Source organism: Hoplias malabaricus, chromosome 3 (genome assembly GCF_029633855.1).
Source record: "Hoplias malabaricus isolate fHopMal1 chromosome 3, fHopMal1.hap1, whole genome shotgun sequence".
Lineage (NCBI taxonomy): Eukaryota > Metazoa > Chordata > Actinopteri > Characiformes > Erythrinidae > Hoplias > Hoplias malabaricus.
Window position 1 is genome coordinate 12888420 of NC_089802.1, and position 25309 is coordinate 12913728.

The window sequence follows — 25309 nt, forward strand, 5'->3', positions numbered from 1 at the left end:
GCACTCCAATTCCTATGAATGCTATATGACACCCATATAAATATAATATGTTTTTTTACTGCTCAACAGAGCAGGTGCAGTAAATAAATATGAAATTATATATATTATATATGATGCAAGTGTGTCCAGAAAGGATTTTTCTTTTCATAGTCCACAAGGCAAAGCACTGAGACTTGCAAAGCTCCTGTTCTTTTTTTTTTGGTCAGTCTTTCCCCTTATAATGAGATTCAAATATTCTCCAGATTTCCTGGTTAGATCGGCTTTTCACCTGGGAGCAGCCGGCCTCATTAAAGACTGTTCCAGTTGCTTCCCCAGACTTTGTGATCAAGCTTTTCAGAGACACACGAGTGACTGGCTTTCCATCTGTAATGTTGCCAGATTTCTCAGCTATATGGGCTACAGGGTTTTTTTATTGATTCATTTTGAAAGAAGTGATTTACAGAGACATTCTGACTGTTTAAGAGCTTAATGAACAAATCTTCATTATCTGAGGTACGCAGTTCATGACAAAATTCTCCCAGTGCTGATATTGCCACCTCCACTGTACAGCACAGTGCCTTTTAGTCCAAGCCTCAGGTAAAGGAAGATGGTTATGACTACAATATATTCTAAATGTACCTTGGTAATATGTTGACTCCTAATGTGTGCTATAAAACAAAGGCCATTGTATAACACTTTATGGATCCAGCTGTTGGAACAGGAGCTTTTCATCTCCAGGTTGGAGGATAAGCAATAAATCAAGTGCATAAATTCTTCTGAGGACTTTTGTTTGCCCGGAAAGGGCCATGCCTTTAACAGAAATTGTTCTGGTTATTTTATAGACATATGCTGAATGTGACATGGGATCACAGAGACCTGGCCTTCAATGAAGATGGCTATCTCATGAACCCCTCCATGGTGATCATTGCTTTGGATCGTGAAAGACACTGGGACAAGGTAAAAAAAGTAAATCTTAATATTTAACTTAATAACCATTTCTGGAACATGGTCTTGTGTGGAAATCATCATATTATAATAACTATGCTGTTTATTGTGAAATATTAATTGGCTATTATGAAGTATGCAAGGAAGGACTTTAATAACACAAATAACAAAACCAAACCAAACAAAGCACAATCTGAAAATAAACACAGGCAGGTCACAGAACCAAACTAGAACAAAACTGAACAGAACTAAGAAAGGAATGAACAAAACAGCCATGAACCGGTGTAGACATATGTAAAACACTGAGACTACTAATGAGACATCTACACACAAGACCAGTCAAAGGAGTACTGAGAACAAGGGGGTATAAATACACAGGATCACCAACAAGGAACCCCTGGGAGAGATAATGAGAGGGCAGGGCAACAAAGGAGACAAAGGTGGGAACACTGATGAAGCTAAGGCGGAGACAAGGGAGGAGTCAATGAAGCACAAAAATGGAGCAGGAACACATGAAGCGGGGCATGTGTGACAGTTTTCAATATGAAATTTAAAGACTTTAGGTATTTCACAACCCTAACCCTAAAGGACAAAGTTTGCCCTCAGTGTTTTATGCTTCATGATACTTTAACAGTCCGTGTCAGAATAATTAATGACATTGTACTGAATCACTGGTGAATGAAGAGTGACTCTGAAGTATTTATGAAGTATATAACGCGAATAATCAAGGGTCTTGTTACAAAAAATTATAATAGGACATTAGAGCCATAATAAATCATGATATGTTTACTACTGATATTTAAATACATTTGAAGTTCTTTTGTACAATTACTTGAGCAAAAATCTAAACGGAGGACTTTTACTTTTACTAGAGTATTATTTTATTCTTTTTTATCATTTTATATATATATTTTTTAATCAAATAACACCATTTAGCTCTAAATTACTAAATAAACTTTACCATACCACACTCTGTCATTGTATTTATTCAGCCCATGTGCTTTTCTTGAACCAGTATATTTTGGTTTTGTTTTGATCCACAAATCCTGCCTTCGGTTTCTCATGCTGCTCCTCGTGTTCTCTGCTCTAGCCACACCCCACATCTGCGAGATATTATTGGTCATGTGACAGATCTCACAGAACAATAAGAAAACTGCGTGTTTCTGTGTTCAAATTTTACTGAGGATACAATGTGGAATGTGCCAAAGAAAAAAAAAAGATACAATTGTTTTTCTCAGAGCATTTCAGGCAACTGAATACCATTCAGCAAGGACTGAGAGTCTGACTTATGATGAAATATAGTTTTCAGGATCATAAATTCCAGAACCTCTTGAATAAGTCTTATAACCTCTATATGCCCTTTGAGTTTTATATGCTCAAATGCAATTGCAGTCATAGAATTACTGAAACTCACAGTCCAGTCCCTGGTTTATGGGCTATTAATTTAATAGCTAGCATATCTTTTACCTGTCATCAAATACATATAAATGTTGCACACTGAATGCATTTCAGTGGAGATTATTTCAAGGGCAAAAAATACAACTGGCATAGAGACACATGAACTAATGGAGGAAATCACCAGTAAAGAAATTCTTATATTCTTAAACACAGATAATATGTCACTGTCAGCAACAGCAGATAATGCAGTTACAGTTCGTTCTCTAAAACAATCCCTCTGTCCTCAGTTAGTCAGGCCCTCAGGGCTGTGGCTTCCTCAGATACAGACATGTGGAGAGAGGTTGGCAATGTGCTAACACTGACTGTGGGACCAGATGTGAGTATAAATAGAAAAAAACTCTAAGTATGTGGTCAGTCTCATTCTCCTTGAGCTGGATGGGAGGATGAAGTAATGAGAATGAGCATGCTGTCATCCACAGACCACCAAGACACGCTGTAAATGCTCTGTAGATCATCAGTCTCAGATTATCAGTGAAAAACAGTCATAACTCTCACCTCTGGATGCTATCATCTCCCTGATCCCCTGTGTGACATAACAGCTTATCTTTATCAGTTTGCCCCCCACGGTAGCCTTCTTTAGTTTCCCATTGACACTCAGTGCCACCTCTCTGCTCATCTGAGTGGAATGAATCACCACTCCACTATTTTAAACAGAGGCATGACCATGTCTTAGAGTAGGTTCTTCTCTGTCGAGTCTATAGAGTCCAGAGGGTGTCTGAGCTCTACAGAGGGTGATCTGACAGACATAAGACCAAGTAGTGTCAAATTACTGGAGGTAGACACAAATAAATATAAAATAAATATACATATAGGTAGAAGTACACTCTTACTCCCTTAGTAAAGGAATTTGTCCAATACTGTGCCAGGTTTGTACACCACCCTTTGTTGATCTCATTTCTGGTCCAACGAAGTAGCAAATAAAATGGATCTAAAAGCTGTCTGACAGCAGAACTGAGCAACCAGTGGCAGCTGCCAGTCAGTCAGTGGAAACTGCCAATAATAATGAGTGGCAGCTGGTAGTTAGTGGTCAGCTGCCATAGGCTGCTACTGGAACCTAACACAACTTGAACTCACTAATATTCTTGTGGAAGTTGCCAAAAAAAAATTACGGGAGCTGCTTCCCAGACAATGTAAGTTGCCACTCAACCCATTTAAGCTGACACTGACCATGAGTGGTAACTGCTACTGGTGATTTACTGGGGGTGAGTGGTCAGCTGCCACTGACAGCCACTTCCTGCTGTCTTTTATAGAACCTAACTTCACTAATATTCTTGTGACAACTGACAAACATCCATTTAACTAACGGCCCTTCAGCAGAGTGACATCTGGTGGTCTGTGTCAGCTGACGCTTATAATTTCTATCTAATTTCCCTATGCCATTACTTTTATGGTTGAATTCAATCAAATCCTCACACCAGTGTTCCAATACTTAGTCTGCTTTACCTAGTCTGATTTCAGAAGCAACACAAGTAGCTGTTTAAAAAATGTCATACATAAATAACTATAGCAAGGCTCAGCTTTTTAAGCATTCGAACATAATTTTAATAGCATTCTGTTTTTTGTCATCTTCAAAGAATATAAAATTTTAGAAGAATACTTTTTAAAAATGATTGTCTACCCCTCATTTGGCTGAATTTTCACCCAGTTTTTAGTAATCTCCAGTTCGACCCCGTTAGCTGCAATACTGGAAGGGTGAGGACAAGCACTTCTTTCCTCCTAAGCATGTGATGTCAACCACCAACCATTTTTGTACAGTTGCTAATGAAACATTGGTGGGCAGCCTCACGCATGAGAGAAAAGCAGGTCAGGTCATCACATCAGCTGACAGACACCCATGTGTGTGTGTCAGTGTGCCATGGGATGAGAGGAGTATGTGGCAATAAAGCCAGATATGCTCTCTCTGATGCTAGAGCCAATGCATTTTTTAAGAGGCAAACAGGTTTTGATGAGTTAGGTTACTGAGTTACTTGTTACCTGAAGTAACATATATCACATTTCCTATGTTCAGTTAAACTGAAAACCTGAATATAAAATAAGGGCTCTGTTATTCTTAGATGTTTGAAGAGATGGCCAGTGAAAATGGACTGTGCTCTGTACTGCACTAACTCTTTTTCATGAAAGTACACACACACACACAAATAAATCTGTTTCTTATGACAGGCGCAGATTTGTCATTCAAAGCATTATCATAATATTCTGTTAGATAGATGACTTTCACTATGCCATTCGCTGCAGCAATACCTGTTTCAGTCTCCATCAAGAACTGCTCTCCCAAATGGCATGAATAAAATATTACATTATTTTGATACCATGCTGTACCTTTGGAGTCATCTTGCAAATAACCACCATAACACTGCCCCAATTTAAATAACATCTGTCTGCTTTATTTAAATATTCATATGTAACAAGAATTCTCTGGTGTCTAATTTTTAAGATGTCCATTCACTGAGTGAACATTTCAAACGATGGCCAGTGTTATTCAAGCATGTCTCATTACCCACACCTGTAAGGCAGAAGATTGGGTCTGTTTGCACTGTTGATGTTTATGAATGATACCTGAATAAATCCCTGTTGCTGAGGCTTATCATGCTCGCTAGTCCTCATGGCTAATACCATAAATAAATATGACAAAGACTGATCTCCAATCTGAATAACCTTTCTTCCTCCGCATTTATCTGAGCTGCACAATACAAGATGCACAACTGATTAAAACATACTGTACAGAAAACAATTATAATTATTGAATTCTCTTACTGGAGGTGTACTCGCTGGGAAAACAAACTGTAATGGGAGGTGCTGGATTATTTGCACAACAATTTAAGATCACTCAGTGCTCAGTGCCCTTCTAGGACCTGACCTCATCAATACTCTCATGGCATAATTCCATTAAATCCTCACTAAGGTGATTTTTTGTTTAAAGCCTTCTCCAAGGAAGATTTGATTTAAGGCAATAATACTTATAATAGAATATATTCAAATATTTGCACAAAAAGCACATATATTTAGCTTCTCTATTCAAAAGGCACACTGTGCATAATAATAAAGCATATATGAATGCTTTATTAGCTAATGAACTGAACAGTACATGCAGCAATTCATTAACAAAGCACAGCAAATTATATTGCGTTCACACTTAAAAGAACATATAAAAAAAGCTTGTTCATGGAGTGCTGGCTCTGACTGTCTCTGTGGACCTGGATCTCAGGCTGTGAAGTGGGGATATGGGGGAAGAGTGTGTGAAGATTGTGTTGTAACAGGCTCTCTGTGGGCTCTAAAGCTGGCCTGGACTGCCTGTTTACTCTCTAGATAATAAGGAATCTCTCTCTCTCTCTCTCTCTCTCTCTCTCTCTCTCTCTCTCTCTATCTCTCTCTCTATCTTGCTCTCTCTTTTCTAGCTCAGTAAATATGCTCCAGGAAGACACGTGCTTCCTAATCATCGTCATATCAGCTTAAAAGAAACAGCATTCTTTCAACCTAATCTCTATATGCCACATCTGTAACCCACAATATGTTACCACAGTGGTGTATCACATGTACCACAATGAATTACATTCATAATTGTACTGTAGTTCATTTCATTCATTCAAATATTTCTCATTATTGGCACCATTTTTAATATTTTAAATTAATTCCACCATATTTCTAAAAAAAAAAAAAATCTAAATAAGCAAGAATGTCTAAATCAATATGAGATGTGTGCAAGTTAGATACATATAAAAGAGCTTTAATGTGGGAGCGAACTAGACTAAACTAGAGATAGAAGAAAAGAAGAGGTTTAGAATTAAACAGAACAAAGGGCTTCAGGACTCAATTTTTTATACAAAAGCAAATACTTCAGTAATTCAACACACTAATAAAATATAAAAAACTTTAACGTTTCCTGAAAAAAAATTAAAACGGTGTCAAGATTCACTCAAGTACACCAATGACATACTTTGTCCACCACTGCCAGAGCTAGTGGGCAGTTGCTTCTATTTAAAGTGTGACTGAAAATCTCTGGAGATTTTTGACTTGAGACACCACACAGCCTTTTACAGGGAAAGTCCAGACTTGAATCTTCCGGTATCAGACACTACTGAGATTTATATATCAGCAAGAGAACACTGTCACAGCTTCAGGGTCAGTGAAAACAAGGGCTGTGGAAGATTTTATCATGATTTATGTATCACAGCATACCTGACAGAATGCCACTACTGGATTGCATCATATTGAAAAGCCAATGATTTATTCAGCCTGGAATATACACAACTTGTCGGAAGTAAAGGCTCAATTCAATTAGGGAATTCTTTTCTTTGTTCCTGCTGCCACTGACAATGTGGGTTTTCCTCCTTGTGCTCCTTTCTGTTTGTTGTAAAGTGGCATCCCTGGCAGAGTAATGCCTTAAATTTAGCCCCTTATTCTCACTTTAATTCCTTCCAGGTGGGGATACATGAAGAGGCATTTTAAATATCATTAATACATTGTTTGAACACAGCAGCTGTCCTTCAAATTGTGCAAAAAAATCATGATGAATGGACCAATAGGAATGGTCCAAAATTACTTGAAGTAAAATAGTTTTTTTACATTGACTTCCGTTGAAAAATAAGGTTTTTTCCCTTCTCCTGTAAGGTTACTATTTTGGAGATACATATATTTCATTGGGCAGTGAGAAATGTGTTATCTGGTATGTGTTATCAAAGTATCCTGTTTGTTTTAATGGGGCAAACCTGTAGGGGTTTAAAGCTTTAAGTGTTGCCCTTATAAACATTTTATTTCCATCCAGGTAGGGACATATGAAGGTGGCATTCTGCACATGCGTTATCCAGTGTGGCCACGCTACAGCAGTTTTCTGGAGCCTGTGTCAGATAACCGTCACCTGACAGTGGCAACACTGGAGGAGCGGCCTTTCGTCATTGTAGAGAGCGTGGACCCTGCCACTGGCACCTGTGTCCGAAACACTGTGCCCTGTCGCCGCCAAGTCAACAAGACAGAAATGTAAGTGATGTCATATAAGAAGCATTTACATATAGAGCTTGGCTCAAAGCACTTTTGGGGATTCTTAAAATAGGCATTTCAGTTATATAATGTCATTAATAATTTTCTTTCTTTTTTTTTTAAAGAAAAAATATACTGTGGTATTGGAAAGAGTTGCTGTTACTTGACAGTGTTGCTGGTTGATGAAAATGTTAATGTGACAAACAATCTAGTATATTGCCACAGAATTTAGCAGAGATGAATTGTAGTGAGACATTAACACCCTCTGTGAGCTAATGTAGGATGATTAATCCCTGCTCCATGACATAACTCAGTGTCATTAAACCCATTAATGTGAGCTCAACATGAGCACTGTGAGAATATGTTTCTTTGAACAGAGAGTACATACAATTTACCATTAATAGAAACATAGTTTCACTGATGGGAAGCACCATGTTTACACTGCATCACTGAAACTTTTTTTTTTGCCAGTGGTCATTTCAACTGCCCAGCTATATCATATAAAATGTCTTGCTATTATCAGTTATATTTTCTCATATCAGTCAGCAGTAGGATTGTTTAAGGCACATTGTCTGCTCTGCATTATATCACTGCATGCAAATATGCACTCTTATGTATTAGTAAGATTTATAAGATGGGACATGCAAATGTGTTAATAATGTTGCCTTCTGGACAATTTTCTTTCTGCTAATGAGTTCCAAGAGGAACATTCATTCATCCATTCATTATTATCCATTATTGTGTGTAACTGCTTATCCAGTTCAGGGTCGCGATGGCTCTAGAGCCTACCCGGAATCAATGGGCGCAAGGCAGAAGCATGGGTAGAACCCTGGATGGGTCTATAGTCCTTCACAAGGCGACATACACTCGCACATTCACACCTATGGACACTTTTTGAGTCTCCAATCCTACGAACATGTATTTTTGGGAGGAAACTGGAGCACCTGGAGGACACTCACGCGGACATGGGAAGAACACACTAAACTCCTCACAGGTAGTCACCTGGAGCAGGGTTCGAACCCACAGCCCCAGCCCCATGACCCTGAAGCTGTGTGACAGCAACAGTACCTGCTGCACTAATAAGAAAATTATGCTGCATAATGATGTAGGTTTTCTTGCTGAAGTCAATGACCTATAATAAAGTGATCTTATTTATGTTTACCTTAGATATCTATATACATATATCTTAAATATATAAGTATATGCACTTTATTTAATTATATACTTATGTAAGTACCACGACCCTGAAATGGAGAAGCGGAGAAGAAAATGATGATGATGATGATGACTTATGTAAGTATATTCCTATGTATACACCAATCAGCCATGATATTAAGACCATGTTGACCATCACAGGGCAGGTATGATTTGAGTGGTGGATCCTTCTCAGGGCTGCAGTGACACTCATGTTGTAGTGATGTGATTGTGTTTGTTGTACTGGTACAAGTGGATCCAGCAATGATGGCTGGACTTTTTAAACATTGTATCCACTCACTATCTACTCTGTTAGACACATCTACATCATTGGTCCAGCTTGCAGATATAAAGTCAGAGACATGTAGGTCATCTGTTGCTGCACAGTTTGTGCTGGTCATCTGTCTGGATATTTTTGGTTGGTGGACATTTCTCAGTGGACTATTCTCACTCAGGAGGTGTTATGGATGATCAGTGCATATACTTGTTTAAAAAAGCTTTGAAACTTCTCTGAATAGATTACAGACACAAAATGGTCTAGATTTAAATTATATGCACAAAACCATGAGAGCTGAAAACCTGCTCTGATTTGGAAACAGATCGGAACATACCCAGCATTTGCTGATATCTCTTGATCACACAATTCATATTTATAGTTTTCCTAGTACAGTAAATAAATCTTATCCACTACACTTTGATTCATTTATAAATAAGTATATAAAGATTTAATGTGACCAACCTTACTTTATCAGTATGTGAAAAGGTTGTTTATTTTATGGTACCTAAGATTAAATTCAAAATTAGCCACATTCTGATTATGCCTCACCCAAAAAACTGCCCAGGCTGAAAAACATCTTATAGTATTGAAGTGGCAGAGCTAACCTACTGTAAATGTGTTGATTTTCACCAAATTCAACACAGCCTATTTTTGAGGCTTAGTTTTCTGTATATAGGTCAGACAGATATGTTTTGAATATTTACATAATACAATTTAATTTCAAATAATTACATTTTATTTTTTCTATAAATAGGCTTTTTAATCGTCTTGCAGGCTTGTTTCATATGGGCATATACTGGTATTCTGACTGTAATTAATAGTTCTAGTGTATGTTAATCATTTTTTATTCTACAAATAAACTCAGATCTCAAAAAACATTATTGCAGGCACTCCGCAAGTTTCTAGAACGCTTCCCTTAATATGGAAATGAGCTGAAGTTGTGCTTATGTCACTCCCGAGTTTTCACACCTGACTCCACCAACTGTGCTCTCAAGTGAATTCCAACAAATGCACCTCATCTGCATTAACCAGTGTGATTTACACCCAAGCAAAAATTCAATGGACTGAAGGCCCGCATTTACCCAAAGCTAATAATTAGGGATTGTCTTACTATAATGCAGGCTTTCTATCAGGCCAAGCAACCTGCCCTGAGCATAAAACATTTGTTTGAGCATGAAGACATTTATTTCAATCAGAGCTCATAAAGTAGTCTCCTGCCACTGGCATATTCCCAGGCATGAATTCAAACATGAAAATAATGTCGATGGTAAAGTTAGTGCTACCGTTCCATTTGGGAAAAGAGTAAAGGCTCAGTGATTCATGCAGAAGCACTAGAGGAAGTACCCATTGCTGAGGAGCATCTCAGGACCTGAGGGAGGAGATGACAGTCTCATTATGATGGCATGCTGAGGGGAGAGCATGTAAATAAATCAGAGAGCGGAGTAAGCACCCCTTGGGGAAGATGGGAGAGCGGAGAGGGGGATGGTAATCAATAACAGTAATGATGACGTTAGTGTCATGGGCTGTCACACACCTTCATGCTAATTGTCACTGCTGTTCAGGAACTTTTGGAAGCTCTATCCACAGCTTTTAATTGAATCACAGATTGTGATGGCCATTTAATAAGTGGGAATCTCACTGTTGATATTTTCTCCAGCATTCCTCTACTCATGGGAACACTGGAAAAACATACTCAGAGGACAGTTGTATTGCTCAGAAGTTGCTTGTGGGTGGCTCAGAAGTATCCATCCATCCATCCATCCATTATCTGTAACCGCTTATCCAATTTAGGGTCGCGGGGGGTCCAGAGCCTACCTGGAATCATCGGGCGCAAGGCGGGAATACACCCTGGAGGGGACGCCAGTCCTTCACAGGGCGGCTCAGAAGTAGCGCTGGGCAATATGACCAAAAAACTCATATCTCAATATTTCTAAATGAAATGGCAATATACAATATTACGAAAACCATAACAAAATATATCAATGTATTAGTGCTGCATTATCTAACATTATCTAACTGTAATTATCAAACTGTATGTCTAACATATAGTGATGGCCCGTCAAGTTTTTTGCCCCAGATCCTGATTCACGTCTTTTAAAGTTGAGTATCTGCCAATACAGTGTAGCGATCTGATACTTGTAATTTGTGCCAGTGAACACTTCAAGTAAACTCAGCCCAGATTATCTGCTTAACACTGAATATCTCACATTAAGAAACAAACTGCCTGCATCCAAGCTGCTGTCTTTTTTTTTTTGTAACAAAGTGAACAAATGGTGTCTTCACCATTCATATAAATGATTTAATATTATTTTTAAACTTATATGAAATTATCTAATGTGATTTTTATGTATAAAGAATTATTTTGATTCTAAAAGTCAGTCACTTTTATTGTCATCACAGATGTGCTGAAGGAAAAATTAAATGTAATTTCTTCTAAACACAGTGCAAAAATAGGATTTTTTTTAAAGCATTGACCTGTATCTCTCAGCACCACCCTGTAGGCGGGACTGTGACTCCATTGGCTGCAGCACTACATGATGGACAGCTAAGTTTGGCTGTTGATTGGCTAAATAAAAGTGACAATCAATGAAAAGCTTGTTCTCTGTTTAGGAACCGTGGAGTATCTGCCTCTCCCTCCAGTTGAGGGAGAGCAGAGTGTTTCAAACATCATGGTCTTAACAGCACTTTTATTATTATTATTTTTTATTATTATCCTGTGCTGAACGGGACATTTGTGCACTGGTTTAAATGTACTCAGATGGAAACGATTTCAAAATCATGTAAAAAATACTATGGAATATATTGATATTTGCGATATATCCCCAGCTCTAGCTTGTGTGTTCACGTTCACGCGCCTGCGTCAGAAGCTCGCGCTTACATCACAAAAAAGTAATTGAATTAAAAAACATACGGGTATTATCGTTAGTGATATATCGCCCACCCCTACTCAGATTTCTCCACCTAGACTCCAGAGTTAGTTATTAACTGGAAATGTGTTGGCACCCATTTATTACATAAAGCACATCAAAATATCTCATCGCCGATATGCAAAAGCCTTGTATCACCACTTTTCAGATAGCAGGTTCAGTAACATGCTTAATACGTGTTATAGATACTGTAAATCACAACTGCAAAATCAGCATTACATCAGCAATAAAGCTTGTTTTTCTTTTCATTTTAAGCAGCACTTTGTGGAAGCTGCTTTGCCTCTGTACAGGAAATATATGTGTGCAGGTAGCAGTGAACTCATCCTTAAGGGTAGTCTACCTTTCCAGTACACAGGATGAGCCATGGCACTCAGCCAGAACTTTGACTGTAACTGTTTGTGCAATGAATACTCACTAATGTCACAGGGGTCTATAAATCACAGTTCACTGCCAACATCTTAATTTAGATGCAGAAGCACAGACCTATATTTAACGGTTGTCTACAAGAGTAAAAGGGAGCATTGGGTACAAAAAATAAAAAGTCAAACACTCCAAGGCTTACATTTCAGTGTAAGTTAATGTAAAAATATTTTATCGCATAGGTTTTGGAACATTGCTATTGCTCCACTTATAATAGAGCATTCACACAAAGTGAAGGGCAGAAGGTATTTACAAACCATGTCAAAATCTTAAGCTCAGATAATGAGATGTTGTATATAATAGCCTATGTCATATTTACAACATGGTATCTTGGTATTACAAGATATTACCTGAAAATAAAGAGATACTAACTCAGAATAACCAGATGCTTATCTGATAGTTATGATATAAGATCTCATAATAACAACATACTGAGGATTTTTTTTATCGTGCATAGCAGCAATTGGCAGTGTGTCAACAGCAATTTGGAAGCCTTTAATTTAGCTGGCAGCATCTTGCTTGTATATCCAAATGACAGAAAAAAGCAAGGAAAGTCAAGGAAACATTTTTGTCCACTCACTCTTAAAAAGAGTTCTTTAAAAAGCTGACAGAACTTTTAAGCTGACAGAAACATTGCTGTAATGGTTTTCTAAAGAACCTTTTAAATATGGTTCTATATAGAACAGAAAAATGGTTCCATCATATATATCATTATTTTGCTAATGACTCAAAAATTGCACCACAGCAAGCCATGTCACCCATGGTTATATTATTGCCAGATTGTCCACTCTTAACATTCTTTGACTAAAATATTTTTAGCTATCAGCCTTACAGGTTTGTTTAATAGGGGAATCCTACACTCAGACCACATGCTAGTAACCATCCAGAAGGTTGGTCCAGAAAGCGGATGCTGAAGTATTTTTGAAGGGTGGGACTCCAGTACCCTGGAGAGTGGCCAGGACTTCTCAGGACAGTGGCCTGAGCTACCATCAGACAATATAAGGACATGGAGGGAGAGAGAGAAGGTGAGAGAGAGAGAGAGAGAGAGAGAGAGAGAGAGAGAGAGAGAGAGAGAGAGAGAGGGAGGGAGAGAGAGAGAGGGAGGGAGACAGAGAGAGAGAGAGAGAGAGAGAGAGAGAGAGAGAGAGAGAGAGAGAGAGAGAGAGAGCCTTGACTGATTAAAGAACTCAGCCACAATTCACAGCTCAGTTAACCTAAAAGCTTCAGCACTGCATGCAGGTGGTGAGATAGGGGAGCCAGGGACAAGCTTGTTTATGTTCTGGCTGAGATGATTGCACACAGGGAATCTCATCTTTCCAAAAACTTCATTTGTTTTTCTTTGCAATGGCCACTGCCCCAACTGAACACACCCCTCTCTGATTGCCTTTCTCTCCCCACAGCTCATTAGGCAGGGGGTCTGAAGGAGGTTAGGGGTGATGCATCATCATATCTCCCCCAGTTTCTCTGCTGAGTACTCCCTTCACATAATGGCTGAATAGGGCCCATCACTGGCTACCAATGTTTCTTTCAGGAAGTTTAGCTCTGAAGGCCTGCACAAAGCAAGTTCAGTGTAAGCTCAGGACCAGTTTTGGAGTCAACTTAGAAAACGGCATCTGGTAATAAATACACTGATGTCTGTATATGAACATAATTGAGACAAATAAAATAAGTGAACTATTCCTGAACATAATGCATATACATTGTGTCCATAAATCCAGACAATCCTTCTAGTGAGTGAGCTCTTTCAAGGTGCTGATCTCCATAGAAAAGCATTGTAAATAGAGTGGCACATGAGTTTAAATCACTTTGCACAATACAAAGAATTGAATATAAGTATAGGGATTTGGAATTATGGAGCACTATTAAATAGATTAGAATGAGTTGGAGTAGCATTTGTGATCATCCAACATCAGCACTCAAACTCACTTAACTTCTCGACTGAATAAAATCAAGTCCTCACAGCATGTTCAGACATCTGGTATAAAGCCTGTTACTGCAGCAAAGGGGATACATTTGGTTCATATCCTATTAATATCCATGAAGTCTTCAAAAAATATTTTATTAAAAGGTGTCTACAACATTTTGAAAAATTATTCTTAAAAATGTTTTTTTATTAATTAATTAAAACAATTACTGGTATTAAGCAAAGTCCTGAACTACAGAACATTTTGAATGGAGATTTCCAGCTGAAAGGAAAACATCTGACAAGGTTACCCCAGGACACCAGGTCTGTAGAGGTAAGGGAATAATAGTCATTCTGGGTGATACACTGACGAGACCTAGAAGGCTCCAAGTACAGTGTTGCTCTAGAGATTAAGCTTACATTGAACTTTAAAGCACAAGGTTTCGTTCACAGGAGCCCAAGAGGATTTTTTTTTTTCAAAAAAGCTTCAGAGAAGCCTCATGGGACAGGCCTTAAGGGGTTTGATCTAAAGCAATAAAAAGCTCAAGCAAGGTCTCTAACCAAATTACCAGCCAGTCTTGGTAAAGCCCTCAACCAGGGCATTCCAAACTGGTGCATAAGAAAAGCTTAGCCAAGTGTTTGCATTGCCACTGATTAGAAGGTGGCTGCTCTCTGTCTTTCTTTGTTGGTGGGACAAGGTCTAGACAGCTGCCCTCTTACAAAATATAGACTAGGACTAAACTTAGAATCCAGCACATCCAGTGTAGAATCCAGTGTATTAATGCAGGTTACCTAAGACTGTAGTTAGCTGGTAATGTAGTCACCCTTTTGCATATTTCCAGTTGCTAATCCCCTTAAACCAGCAAAAATATTTTTTCCTCTATCTATATTCATGTCTGATGTAATCCTGTCACTTACCTACAATAATTAAAACAGATGGCTGCAAGCTACACTGTGTGGGGACCTGCTCTTTCAACAATTATTCTGAAAACAAGGACATCAATACATCAATCACAGAAGTGAAAGCCCCTATATCAACAATGAAAGCTCCTTAAAGTATCTGCTAAGATTTGTCCTTTCCATAAATGGTCGGTTTAATGACTGCCATCAGTGAATATTTCAGAGTGGCTTTGTGAGATTACTGTGAGCAAGATTGTAACACAGTGCGGTACAGAATCGTTCTCACCAGAGTGGTAAAATATACAGTCTTTGTGTTTCTCACTTCTATTTGCAGCATGTTCGGGCACTCTGAGCCTTACACCAAGCTGTGCTGCAAAGGTTTCTGCATCGATATTCTGAAGAAACTCTCACGCACCATCAAGTTCTCTTATGACCTCTACCTGGTCACCAATGGAAAACATGGCAAGCTGGTCAGAGGAATCTGGAATGGAATGATTGGAGAGGTTAGCAGCTAGACTTGTGCTGCACTTACACCCACACCTACTAGAAGTGAACTCCTCATCTCAAGACAATTAGCATGGAATATATTGGGCTAAAATTAAAATGGTCACAAAAAGACTGAGGAAGTCACATTGACTTCTGATATCACATGCTTGTTAAAACTGATCTTGTGTATTTCTGTCCACTGTGAAAACACTGGTGTTATCAGAACATTGAATTGACTATTCCAGAGACATGTGCTCAATAATATTAAATGTGATTTGATTCTAATGAACTGATCAGCTTCAGACGGAACTAAAAAAATCATATATATATATATATATATATATATATATATACATTCATTCATTATCTGTAACCGCTTATCCAGTTCAGGGTCGCAGTGGGTCCAGAGCCTACCTGGAATCATTGGGCGCAAGGCGGGGAATACATCCTGTACACGCTCTCTATCTCTTTCTCTCTCTCTCTCTCTCTTTATATATATATATATATATATATATGTGAGTGTGTGTGTGTGTGTGTGGGGGGGCGTCTCTGACATTTGCACACCATTGTATCTATAATTTATTACATTTTATAATTATAATATATAACAATGCTGTAATATGTTGCTGATTCTCTCCTGTTTTTCAGGTCGTCTACAAGCGTGCTGATATGGCCATTGGCTCACTCACTATTAATGAAGAGCGTTCGGAGATTATTGACTTTTCAGTGCCATTTGTGGAGACTGGGATTAGTGTCATGGTGGCCAGGAGCAATGGAACTGTCTCCCCTTCTGCCTTTCTAGGTGGGAATATTTAATTCAATGTCTTTTTATCCTCTGGCTATCATACAGGCCAGTATTTACTGCTAAAGACTCCTATAGATGGATTAAAGTTTTATATATCATTGGGTTTAAGGTTAAATAGGTCCAAGATGGAAAATTGCTTTAAATGCTTAAGAGGACCATTTACGGTTCATTTGTACAGCTGAACATTAGTCAGGCTGATATTCTACCTCTAATAAAACAGCAGAGACATAATATTATATTCTTGTCATCAGTGATTGTAACTATTAATTGTAATCTTATGGAGGTTCAGAAATGTGACTTCATACATTTTTTGTTCTTTCTCTTTCTCGCTCTCTCTTTACAGAGCCTTACAGTCCTGCAGTGTGGGTCATGATGTTCGTAATGTGTCTGACCGTTGTAGCGGTCACTGTATTTGTGTTTGAATACTTTAGCCCTATGGGGTACAACCGCAGCCTTGTCAGTGCCAAAGGTCAGTGTTGTTTTGCAAATGTCCAACACTAAAACAGGAAGAAATACACTGTGTTATATACAGAAATGGGATAGAAACAGCCAAATCAGTCTTATCAGGCTTATGTAATGGTTTAACTATCTTTCTGTGCTTAATTATTGTTTCTCTTAGTGCTAATTTCACTTTGACTAATTGCTTGCCCTGACTGTTTCTACATGTTAAACTTAAGGAAGCCAATTGCTGCTGTCAGACAAAATGCATCTCCAAAACAATCTGCAATCTGGGGACCTTTTATTTCCATTACATTCATCACAAAACATTCACACAATGTGGAATTCATCTAAAGCTGTCAAATTATATGTCATTTTGTACATATTTTTTTATGGACAAAACTAACCTGTCCATAAGAACAAAATACTGGCAAAATCCATTCGAGTGATAAATTGTATTTCAAACCTCAAATTTCAGCCAAAGTCACTACATTTGTGAAAGGTCACAGTATTATGATACAGCAGAATTTTTTCCCCAATTCTAGATAATGCTAGCATTGTGTCAAATTTGTCAGTGGGGTTTCCAACATGCCAAATTTTAATTAGCTCCTATTATATAGCCTAGCTTTATAGTGGATGTAATCTAATTAACTGGAATGAAATTTTGCCAGTTTCATAAAGTACATAGTATAGTACTATAGTGTATAGTAATATAGTGTATATCACACTATAATATTTACATTTCTATTCTTGTACTTAATCACTGGACATAATATTCAGTTTGAATATTAATATATATTTTAATATATATTTATTATAATATATATTATAATTATATATTTTAATATACCAGAGCATTTAGCCAAAATTAAAAAAAATTTTGTCTTCTTTATCCACAGCCCCTGGAGGCCCTACCTTCACTATTGGGAAGTCGGTGTGGCTGCTGTGGGGGATTGTTTTCAATAACTCTGTCCCTATAGAAAATCCTAAAGGCACAACCAGCAAGATTATGGTCTTGGTGTGGGCCTTTTTTGCAGTCATTTTCCTAGCCAGCTACACTGCCAATTTAGCAGCCTTCATGATCCAAGAGCAGTATATTGACACTGTCTCTGGACTCAGTGACAAAAAAGTAAGGACATGGTTAAAATCCCACTATTTAGAACATATTTTAAAGCCATTTTAGAATAATTAATTTAGTTATTTAGTTATTTAATTATAGTTTCCTCTATCTCTTCAGAACACCACCACTACCCACAACATCACATTTAGATAACGCCTATCAAGATGTGCTGTAGAACCTCTAGTAACTAAATAATGTCTTCATAGTAATTCAGAGAGACAGGGGAAAGCTATAGAAGTGACAAACGCTATAAAATTATGCAAGAAGTAAAGAAATGTGCTTTCAGAAAGTAAAGACAACAGCTTCTTCATTCATACAAAACAGGATAAGCCCTAGAAGGCAGATTAATAGAAGCAGTTATACATAGTTGTATTTGTGTATGCATATTTAATTTGAAACAGGATTTGAAGTCTTTTTTTGAACCCCATCCACTGAAAGCCCACTGATCCAACCCTCCTCACCAGGATTACAGGGGCTATAAAAGGAAATGATCAAACTGTCAACTGTACACTCATAGAATAGAAACATATACTTTTAACCTAACAACTGTAAAATATTTCACTGTGGAGAATATGAAGAATGATCTGCTAGCAATCCGACACCATTTCTCAATGAGGTGTGAAAGAAAATACAAAGCTGACTGCAAGTTGCTTGAATGGTACATTAAGGCTCATTTCCTTCACTGGCCTCACAAGGTTAGGCCAGGGCCTGGGGAATTTGTGACCTGCCTGGTCTGTTAGTGATATGTCCCTGCCATTAAGTCATTCTTTTCACAGCTTGTCAAATTGGACTGTATTTTTGAGGTTATCTCTAATTCTGTGTGGATCAAACATATATAAAACATGAATGGTAATGCCTGCGGTCTGGTATCTAACTACATGCTGATCAAACTTCTTTTTTTTTTTGTCTTTTCCGGCAGTTCCAGAAGCCCCAGGAGCATTACCCGCCTTTTCGCTTCGGCACAGTCCCAAACGGCAGCACTGAGAGAAACATTCGCAGCAATTACCCTGACATGCACACCCACATGATGAAATACAACCAGAAAGGAGTGGAGGAGGCACTCAACAGCCTTAAAACAGGGTATGTTTAGTGGGCCCTGACCCATAAGAAAAAATTTAACTGTTTAAAGAGGATAAGTAAGTTATTAGTATAGGCCTTCAATAAAAACCTCAATAGTTTTGCTAAAAAATGAGGGTGTTACTGCGTAATATCTTCAGATATCAGCTGTGATTTCAAACATATGATTAACAGTTCTCAGCTCTCATATTTCTTTAATGTGTTGTTTATTAAATGTTGGTGTAAGTTATTTGTTTAGTTCTAAATTTACACAGTAACTTCATATTTGTCTGTGTGTAACACATTTTTGACATAATTTGTTTTTCATAAATTATGTGTAATTATCAAACCATTTACCTTCAACTTATCAGCAAGTGCCATGTCACTGTCCTTGCTGCAGGAAACTGGATGCCTTCATATATGATGCTGCAGTGCTTAATTACATGGCTGGCAAGGACGAGGGCTGCAAGCTGGTGACCATTGGCAGTGGAAAGGTGTTTGCTACTACAGGCTATGGCATAGCTCTGCAGAAGGACTCCCGCTGGAAGCGCCCCATAGACCTGGCTCTCCTCCAGTTCCTCGGAGATGGTAAATCACCATCAGGGGATCAGACCAGGTCCACAATTAATATCCTCCTTCACAGCATGGAGACCATTACTATCATCTACATCAGTGGCTCTAGAACTAGGTCACCACATGCACCCAAACACCTGAGAATTTACCGGATTAAGGATGTTAGTGTGAACCTGATGCAGTGTGTCTATATTATTACTTGGCATAAAATGTCATTAAGGACAGGATATTAATATACACTCATTTGCATTGGGTTTTAGTTTCAGAGGTCATTTTTTTTAAGCACAAAATTTCTTCAGAAATACTTTTCCCTCTTTTTTAACACTTTTCTTTTGATATTAAAACAAAAACAAAAAAAAAACATTGTTTTGGGCGGCATGGTGGCGCAGCAGGTAGTGTTCCAGTCACACAGCTCCAGGGACCTGGAGGTTGTGGGTTCGATTCCCACTCCGGGTGACTGCCTGCGAGTAGTTGGTGTGTTCTCCCCGTGTCTGCGTGGGTTTCCTCCGGGTGCTCCGGTTTCCTCCCACTGTCCAAAAAACACACGTTGGTAGGTGGATTGGCAACTCAAAAGTGTCCATAGGTGTGAGTGCATGAGTTGCCCTGTGAAAGACTGATGCCCCCTCCAGGATGTATTCCCCAATGATTCCAGGTAGACTCTGGACCCACCGTGAATGAATGAAAAACATTGGAAACTGGGAAAGTCAAAGAGTAAAGAAGTTGTTGTAACAAAAAGATATAAACACAAGATATTTTTATCAATCTTTTGGAATGAAGTAAGAATTTAAAATATTTTATTAATAAAATTATTAATATTAAAAGAAACTAATTTTTTTCATACTTTTGAAAATATATTTTTATTTCCTACAGTCACTCATAGATTCTGTAAATATAAATATAACTTATTTTTAATATATATTTAAAATAACTTAATTTTAATTTATTATATCTTTTTTATGTGAAAAGGTATTGAGTGTGAACAGTTGGGCAGCATTGGGACTGACACTGCTTACTAACTCTGTTTTGTTTCTGCTACTGAAGGGGATACACAGAGACTGGAGACTGTGTGGCTGTCTGGCATCTGCCAAAATGAGAAGAATGAGGTGATGAGTTCCAAGTTGGACATAGACAACATGGCGGGCGTCTTCTACATGCTGCTGGTGGCTATGGGCCTCAGTTTGCTTGTTTTTGCCTGGGAACATCTGCTTTACTGGAAGCTTAGACACTCTGTGCACAAATCTGAGCGCTTGGATTTCCTCTTGGCCATAAGCAGGGTATACTGGCACCACACCACAGCACATTACTTTCTAAGCTTTTAATACTGAATTTTTTTCTCAGTACAACAATATGGAAAAATCTCTAATGTTCAACAATTTGTGATTTCGTATCCAGGTTTAAAATAATGGACTATCTCGGAATTGAGTCATTGAACAAATTATTTTCTTATCAAAGTAGGCATAATTTTAATGGCCAGAAAACCTCAGGCTATCCAGACTGATAGCAAGGACATATTTTGCTAATTGCTCATTAAAAGAGAGCACTAATCTTTCAATCTTTCACGCAATTGTCTTTTACTGCAGTATAAGCCTTTGCTTCAGAAATATAGTGACCTCTATAAATAGCGAGACAATGAAATCATAATTGTCATTTTTAAATGTACAGTTCAGCTCACTGGGTTACAAATAATGAAATGATTTTAGGCAAGTGTACAGATTATTTTCCATATATGGATATATGTAGTGCATGGCTTTCATTTTGGAATTATATAAGTGTGTGTATTTATTGGGACACGTGTCTGAACTGTAATGTTATTTAGTTGCATCAACAGAGCTTTGTAATACAGCTTCTGCTCCTGTCTTTGGTGTCTATTTTTAGAAAAAAGCAGGTATAAATATGCACTGCCAGTTTTCTCAGTGAAACGTATTTTATCTTCATGCCAGAGAGAAAATAATGTTCAAAAGAATTATACGTTTTAGTAAAATTATGCACATTTATTATGTTATTATTTAAAATATATTACTATATAGCATTGTGTGCGCCATTCCTAAAATGTTCTTTTATTATTTTAATGTAACGGGATTGTAATTGCAAGTTATTTGTGGCCATTTCTATTCATCCACTACAGTCACTGTGGTGGAAACTTTTGCTGTCTCTGTGGTACATATTCTGTACCTTGAATTAGGGAACATAATTGTACCTTATTCTATTAAAACTGTAGAATTTAAAATTTTGTTGATTTCGTACGCCCCATTTAATCTCTTGGACTTACATTATGTTTTTTACAAAGTTCTATAATGAAATATGTAGAAACTCTATAGTTCTCCTTCTGGAGAAAAAAATGTAATGTACCTTTAGGGAACATAACTGGACCCTTAAGCCACTGTCGTCCCTTTAAAGGTACATTTACAATAATGTACATCTACCATACCTTTTGTCTGAGAGCGTTGAATAAAAATAGCTGCACGTATTAAAGGAGTAATCTGTAGGATATTTACTCTACCTAGTCATAAAGTGTCCAGGGTGTATGATCATAGATCATTTGACTATAAGGAAACAGTCAAAGCTAAAACACTGCTGCCTCTCACAGCATTGCTAAAGCAGTATATTCTTCTTGAGGTGCCTAGTCCGGTCCGGAACATATATGATCCCGCCCTTCGTGGTCCTGCCTGTCATCCCATCCCTCTCTCCAATCATTTTACAGTCCACTGTGTGCCCAGATCTACACACAGTGTCTCGCAGCCATGAAATGACCAAGTGAACAGAGTTAATGCTATATTTTACCAGACCCAAAAAGTCCCACTGCCCTTCTAAAAATCTCCATGACCAGAGATTTGAAAAAGTGGAGGCAGTTTACAAGCAGCAACACTACAGAACAAAGCCAGAGCTGGCTAATTTTCTCCTGAACTGGTAACAACAAATCATTTCTGAAAAAATATAGAAGTACAGACGCCTATGAATAGATTAAAAATTTTGTTTTTCTAGAGCTTACATAGAATTTTGAGAAGCGTTTCGTTCACAAACTAGTCCCGCCCTCCCCTACTCCGATTGGTTCGCTTGAGTGAGAAGGGGGGGTGGTGAAGTAGCCTAAAATCTTCTGATTGGACGGTCTGACTGTAGAGCTACCGTTATTGGTCGATAACCTTCTCTGTAAATATTTAATTGGTCAGTCTGCACGTCAGTAGTCTTTGTTTACGTCAGGCAAAGCTCATGTACCTACCCTCATCTCGAGCAGCTATGCCAAAATGTAAATATAAGTTCTTGGATGAATTAGAAAAGAAATTCCCATGTTTTGTGTAGCAAATAAAGGAGTAAAGGACCTAAAAGCACACATAGGTTCAGCTAAGCATACAACGGCAGTGAGGGGCGAGAGCTCATCAACCCCGAGACGTGTCCTCTTTTTCACCATCTCAGATCTGGTCACCCTAAATTAGTATTAAATAAGAAGCTAGAGAACAAAGCAAATACAACTCTTAAATAGACCCAGTTTAGTTGGAATTAAATGCTGGAATACAAAACTTGTGAATAATTGGTTGAATAATACAATTGTTCAAAAAGCTATAGCTCTAGTTTCAGCTCTTAAGGTGGAACAGAGAATTCAAGAAGCTGGTTGATAAAGCAATTAGGACTCGTAAACGGACACATGTAAGGTGGAATGAAATGTTTGACCTTGTGGAAATTGTGGATCTGCCTCCTAAATGATATTTATGGTGGAAGGGAAAATCTATAAGTACCACCAGCTGTGTCTAGTCGAAATATTTCAGGTGGATTTGGACAGTAAAGGCTTGTAAATGCAGGGAACTTCATGTTCATTTTTTTGCGTAGATATCGCTAGATGTTTTAGTGAAATGATAAACACTTTTCTGTGTAAATATGTTGATTATGGTATATTCGTCTTAGCTATTATGGCTTCATGTCTGGAGAGGAGGCAGACAGTTCTCTCCACTGTTTTGAAACTGTATTATATTTCCGATTTTAAATGCTTGGTGTCAGTGATACAGATTGCTCCTTTAAGTGTTTTAGGATTGTGCTGTAATATGGCATTTGTATGACATGAACCAAAAAATTTTTGTCTTCTTTTCTCTCAGGGCATATACAGCTGTTTTAATGGTGTAGAGGATGTAGGAAGATCTGGCAACATGCAGAACCCTGACCTCACCACAAACTATGCCCAGGCTAACATGCTAAAAATGCTTCAGACTGCCAAAGACATTGTCTCCTCAGCAAAAGTAGAGAACTCACTGGACAATGCTACAAAAACCATTGAAAACTGGAGTCGGCAAGGGGGGACTCTGCCAGCACGCATACCACAAGTGACCACCACTGAGACTGTGCCTGGTCACTTCTCTTACATCACTAACATCACAGAGAACCACTCACCCCATGTGCCACACTCTTTAACACCCCCATTCAGTCAGCATTACACAGACACTGGTAGCCCTCCCCATGTACCCAATAACAGACTTTTAACACGTCCCACTCCTCTACGTTACACTCTCCCTTCACGGTCTGGTGGTCTGTATAATGGGATGCTTCCGGTGTCTAGTATCAGTACCCCTCATTTAGCCATGCATGAACCCTATTCTCAGAAGCCAGCATCCCCATTCACACCATACAGAGATCTACAGGTGCCAGATATCTATGCTGAGCATCAAGAAACCTGCCACGCCTCTGATGGTCTCAGGCGGAAAAAAAGGTCTCGCAGTGCCCTGGTGGAGTCCATGGACCTTAGAGGGTTACACGATTTTAAAGACCAGACTATTTGTCTTGCAGAACTCAGAGCAAACCACTTTGTACCTGACAATGTTCCTTCATCATCAATGGAAAGCCCCTATAGACCAGGAGATCCCACCTGCAATTCTTGCATCAAGACCTATGTGGATCCAGTGCTAGATGACGTGCCTCTAATAGGAAAGAGGAAGCTTCATCGCAGGCCCTCATTCCTCAAGGCTACCTGGGGTCCTGACAGGGTTCAGTTTCCAGGCGAAAGACCCCTAGCCTCAGCATCATCAAGACCTGACATACCAGATCTTTTCCCTTGTGTGGATGTATGTGGAAGAGTGAGGAATAACCTGTGCTACCCTTTGCCTGCAGACCACAGTTATCTTCACCCATTCCGCCGTCATCCCAGAAAGGGTCAGAAGCTGAGGCACACTCAATCCACTCGGCTTCCCTCTTACAGGGAGGCAGTTCTTCACAATGCTGCAGCTGTGAGAAGGGCCAGCAGCCTAATGCACAGACAATACTCTTACCCTGACCTGCCACTTTACCAGAGCACACTGCCATATGGGCCAGCCGAGCTGTGTAACATATTCCCCTGCATGGCCCCCCTGAGTGACAGTGTGTACGGGGCCTACCGAGCTCCTGGACATATACAAGATGACCATCTGCTGCCTGTTCCAGCCAGCAGGGTGGTTCACAGGGTCAGCAGCCCAGGCATACCTCTGACATGGGGCAGGATCTCCAGCCTGGAGTCCGAGGTTTAAGCCCTCACTTCCATGTGCCGTTTTTCACACCGCTGTTTTCAGTGCCAAGCTCTGTCACTGAACACCTAGCAACCAGTTACAGGACTCTGCCTTTGATTGTTGCAAAAAAAACACACTAACACATGTGCGTGCCTGCTCACACACACACACACACACACACACACACACACAAACACACACAAAACTCACTTTGCGCTTTCTTTTATTCATGTAAGTGCAATAATGTTGAGATTGTAGAAGGGTGAGGTGAGGAGGATGTGTCAATGAATTTATGGACCATTTGTAATTCAACTGAGTAGATAATGTTTCCTTGGGTTCAATCACAGTGTTATTCCCCTGTCAAGGAAACAAAAGGATGTTGAAGTAGGGTG

General features: G+C 38.7%; 2 protein-coding genes across 2 annotated transcripts in view; one reads left to right on the forward strand and one right to left on the reverse strand.

The window, feature by feature from the left end:
* Positions 1-25042, forward strand: part of grin2cb (glutamate receptor, ionotropic, N-methyl D-aspartate 2Cb) — a 34661-nt gene extending 9619 nt beyond the window's left edge. Inside the window, exons 3-12 of the mRNA XM_066665388.1 lie at positions 822-936; positions 7145-7356; positions 15312-15480; positions 16112-16265; positions 16612-16737; positions 17606-17835; positions 18746-18906; positions 19283-19470; positions 20497-20729; positions 23541-25042. Coding sequence (XP_066521485.1) covers positions 822-936; positions 7145-7356; positions 15312-15480; positions 16112-16265; positions 16612-16737; positions 17606-17835; positions 18746-18906; positions 19283-19470; positions 20497-20729; positions 23541-24938 — 2986 coding nt within the window. The 3' untranslated portion in view covers positions 24939-25042. The remainder of the gene's footprint in view (positions 1-821; positions 937-7144; positions 7357-15311; positions 15481-16111; positions 16266-16611; positions 16738-17605; positions 17836-18745; positions 18907-19282; positions 19471-20496; positions 20730-23540) is intronic.
* stxbp4 (syntaxin binding protein 4) overlaps positions 1-25309 on the reverse strand; it is a 152284-nt gene that overhangs the window by 81100 nt on the left and 45875 nt on the right. The gene's annotated exons all lie outside the window — the stretch shown is intronic.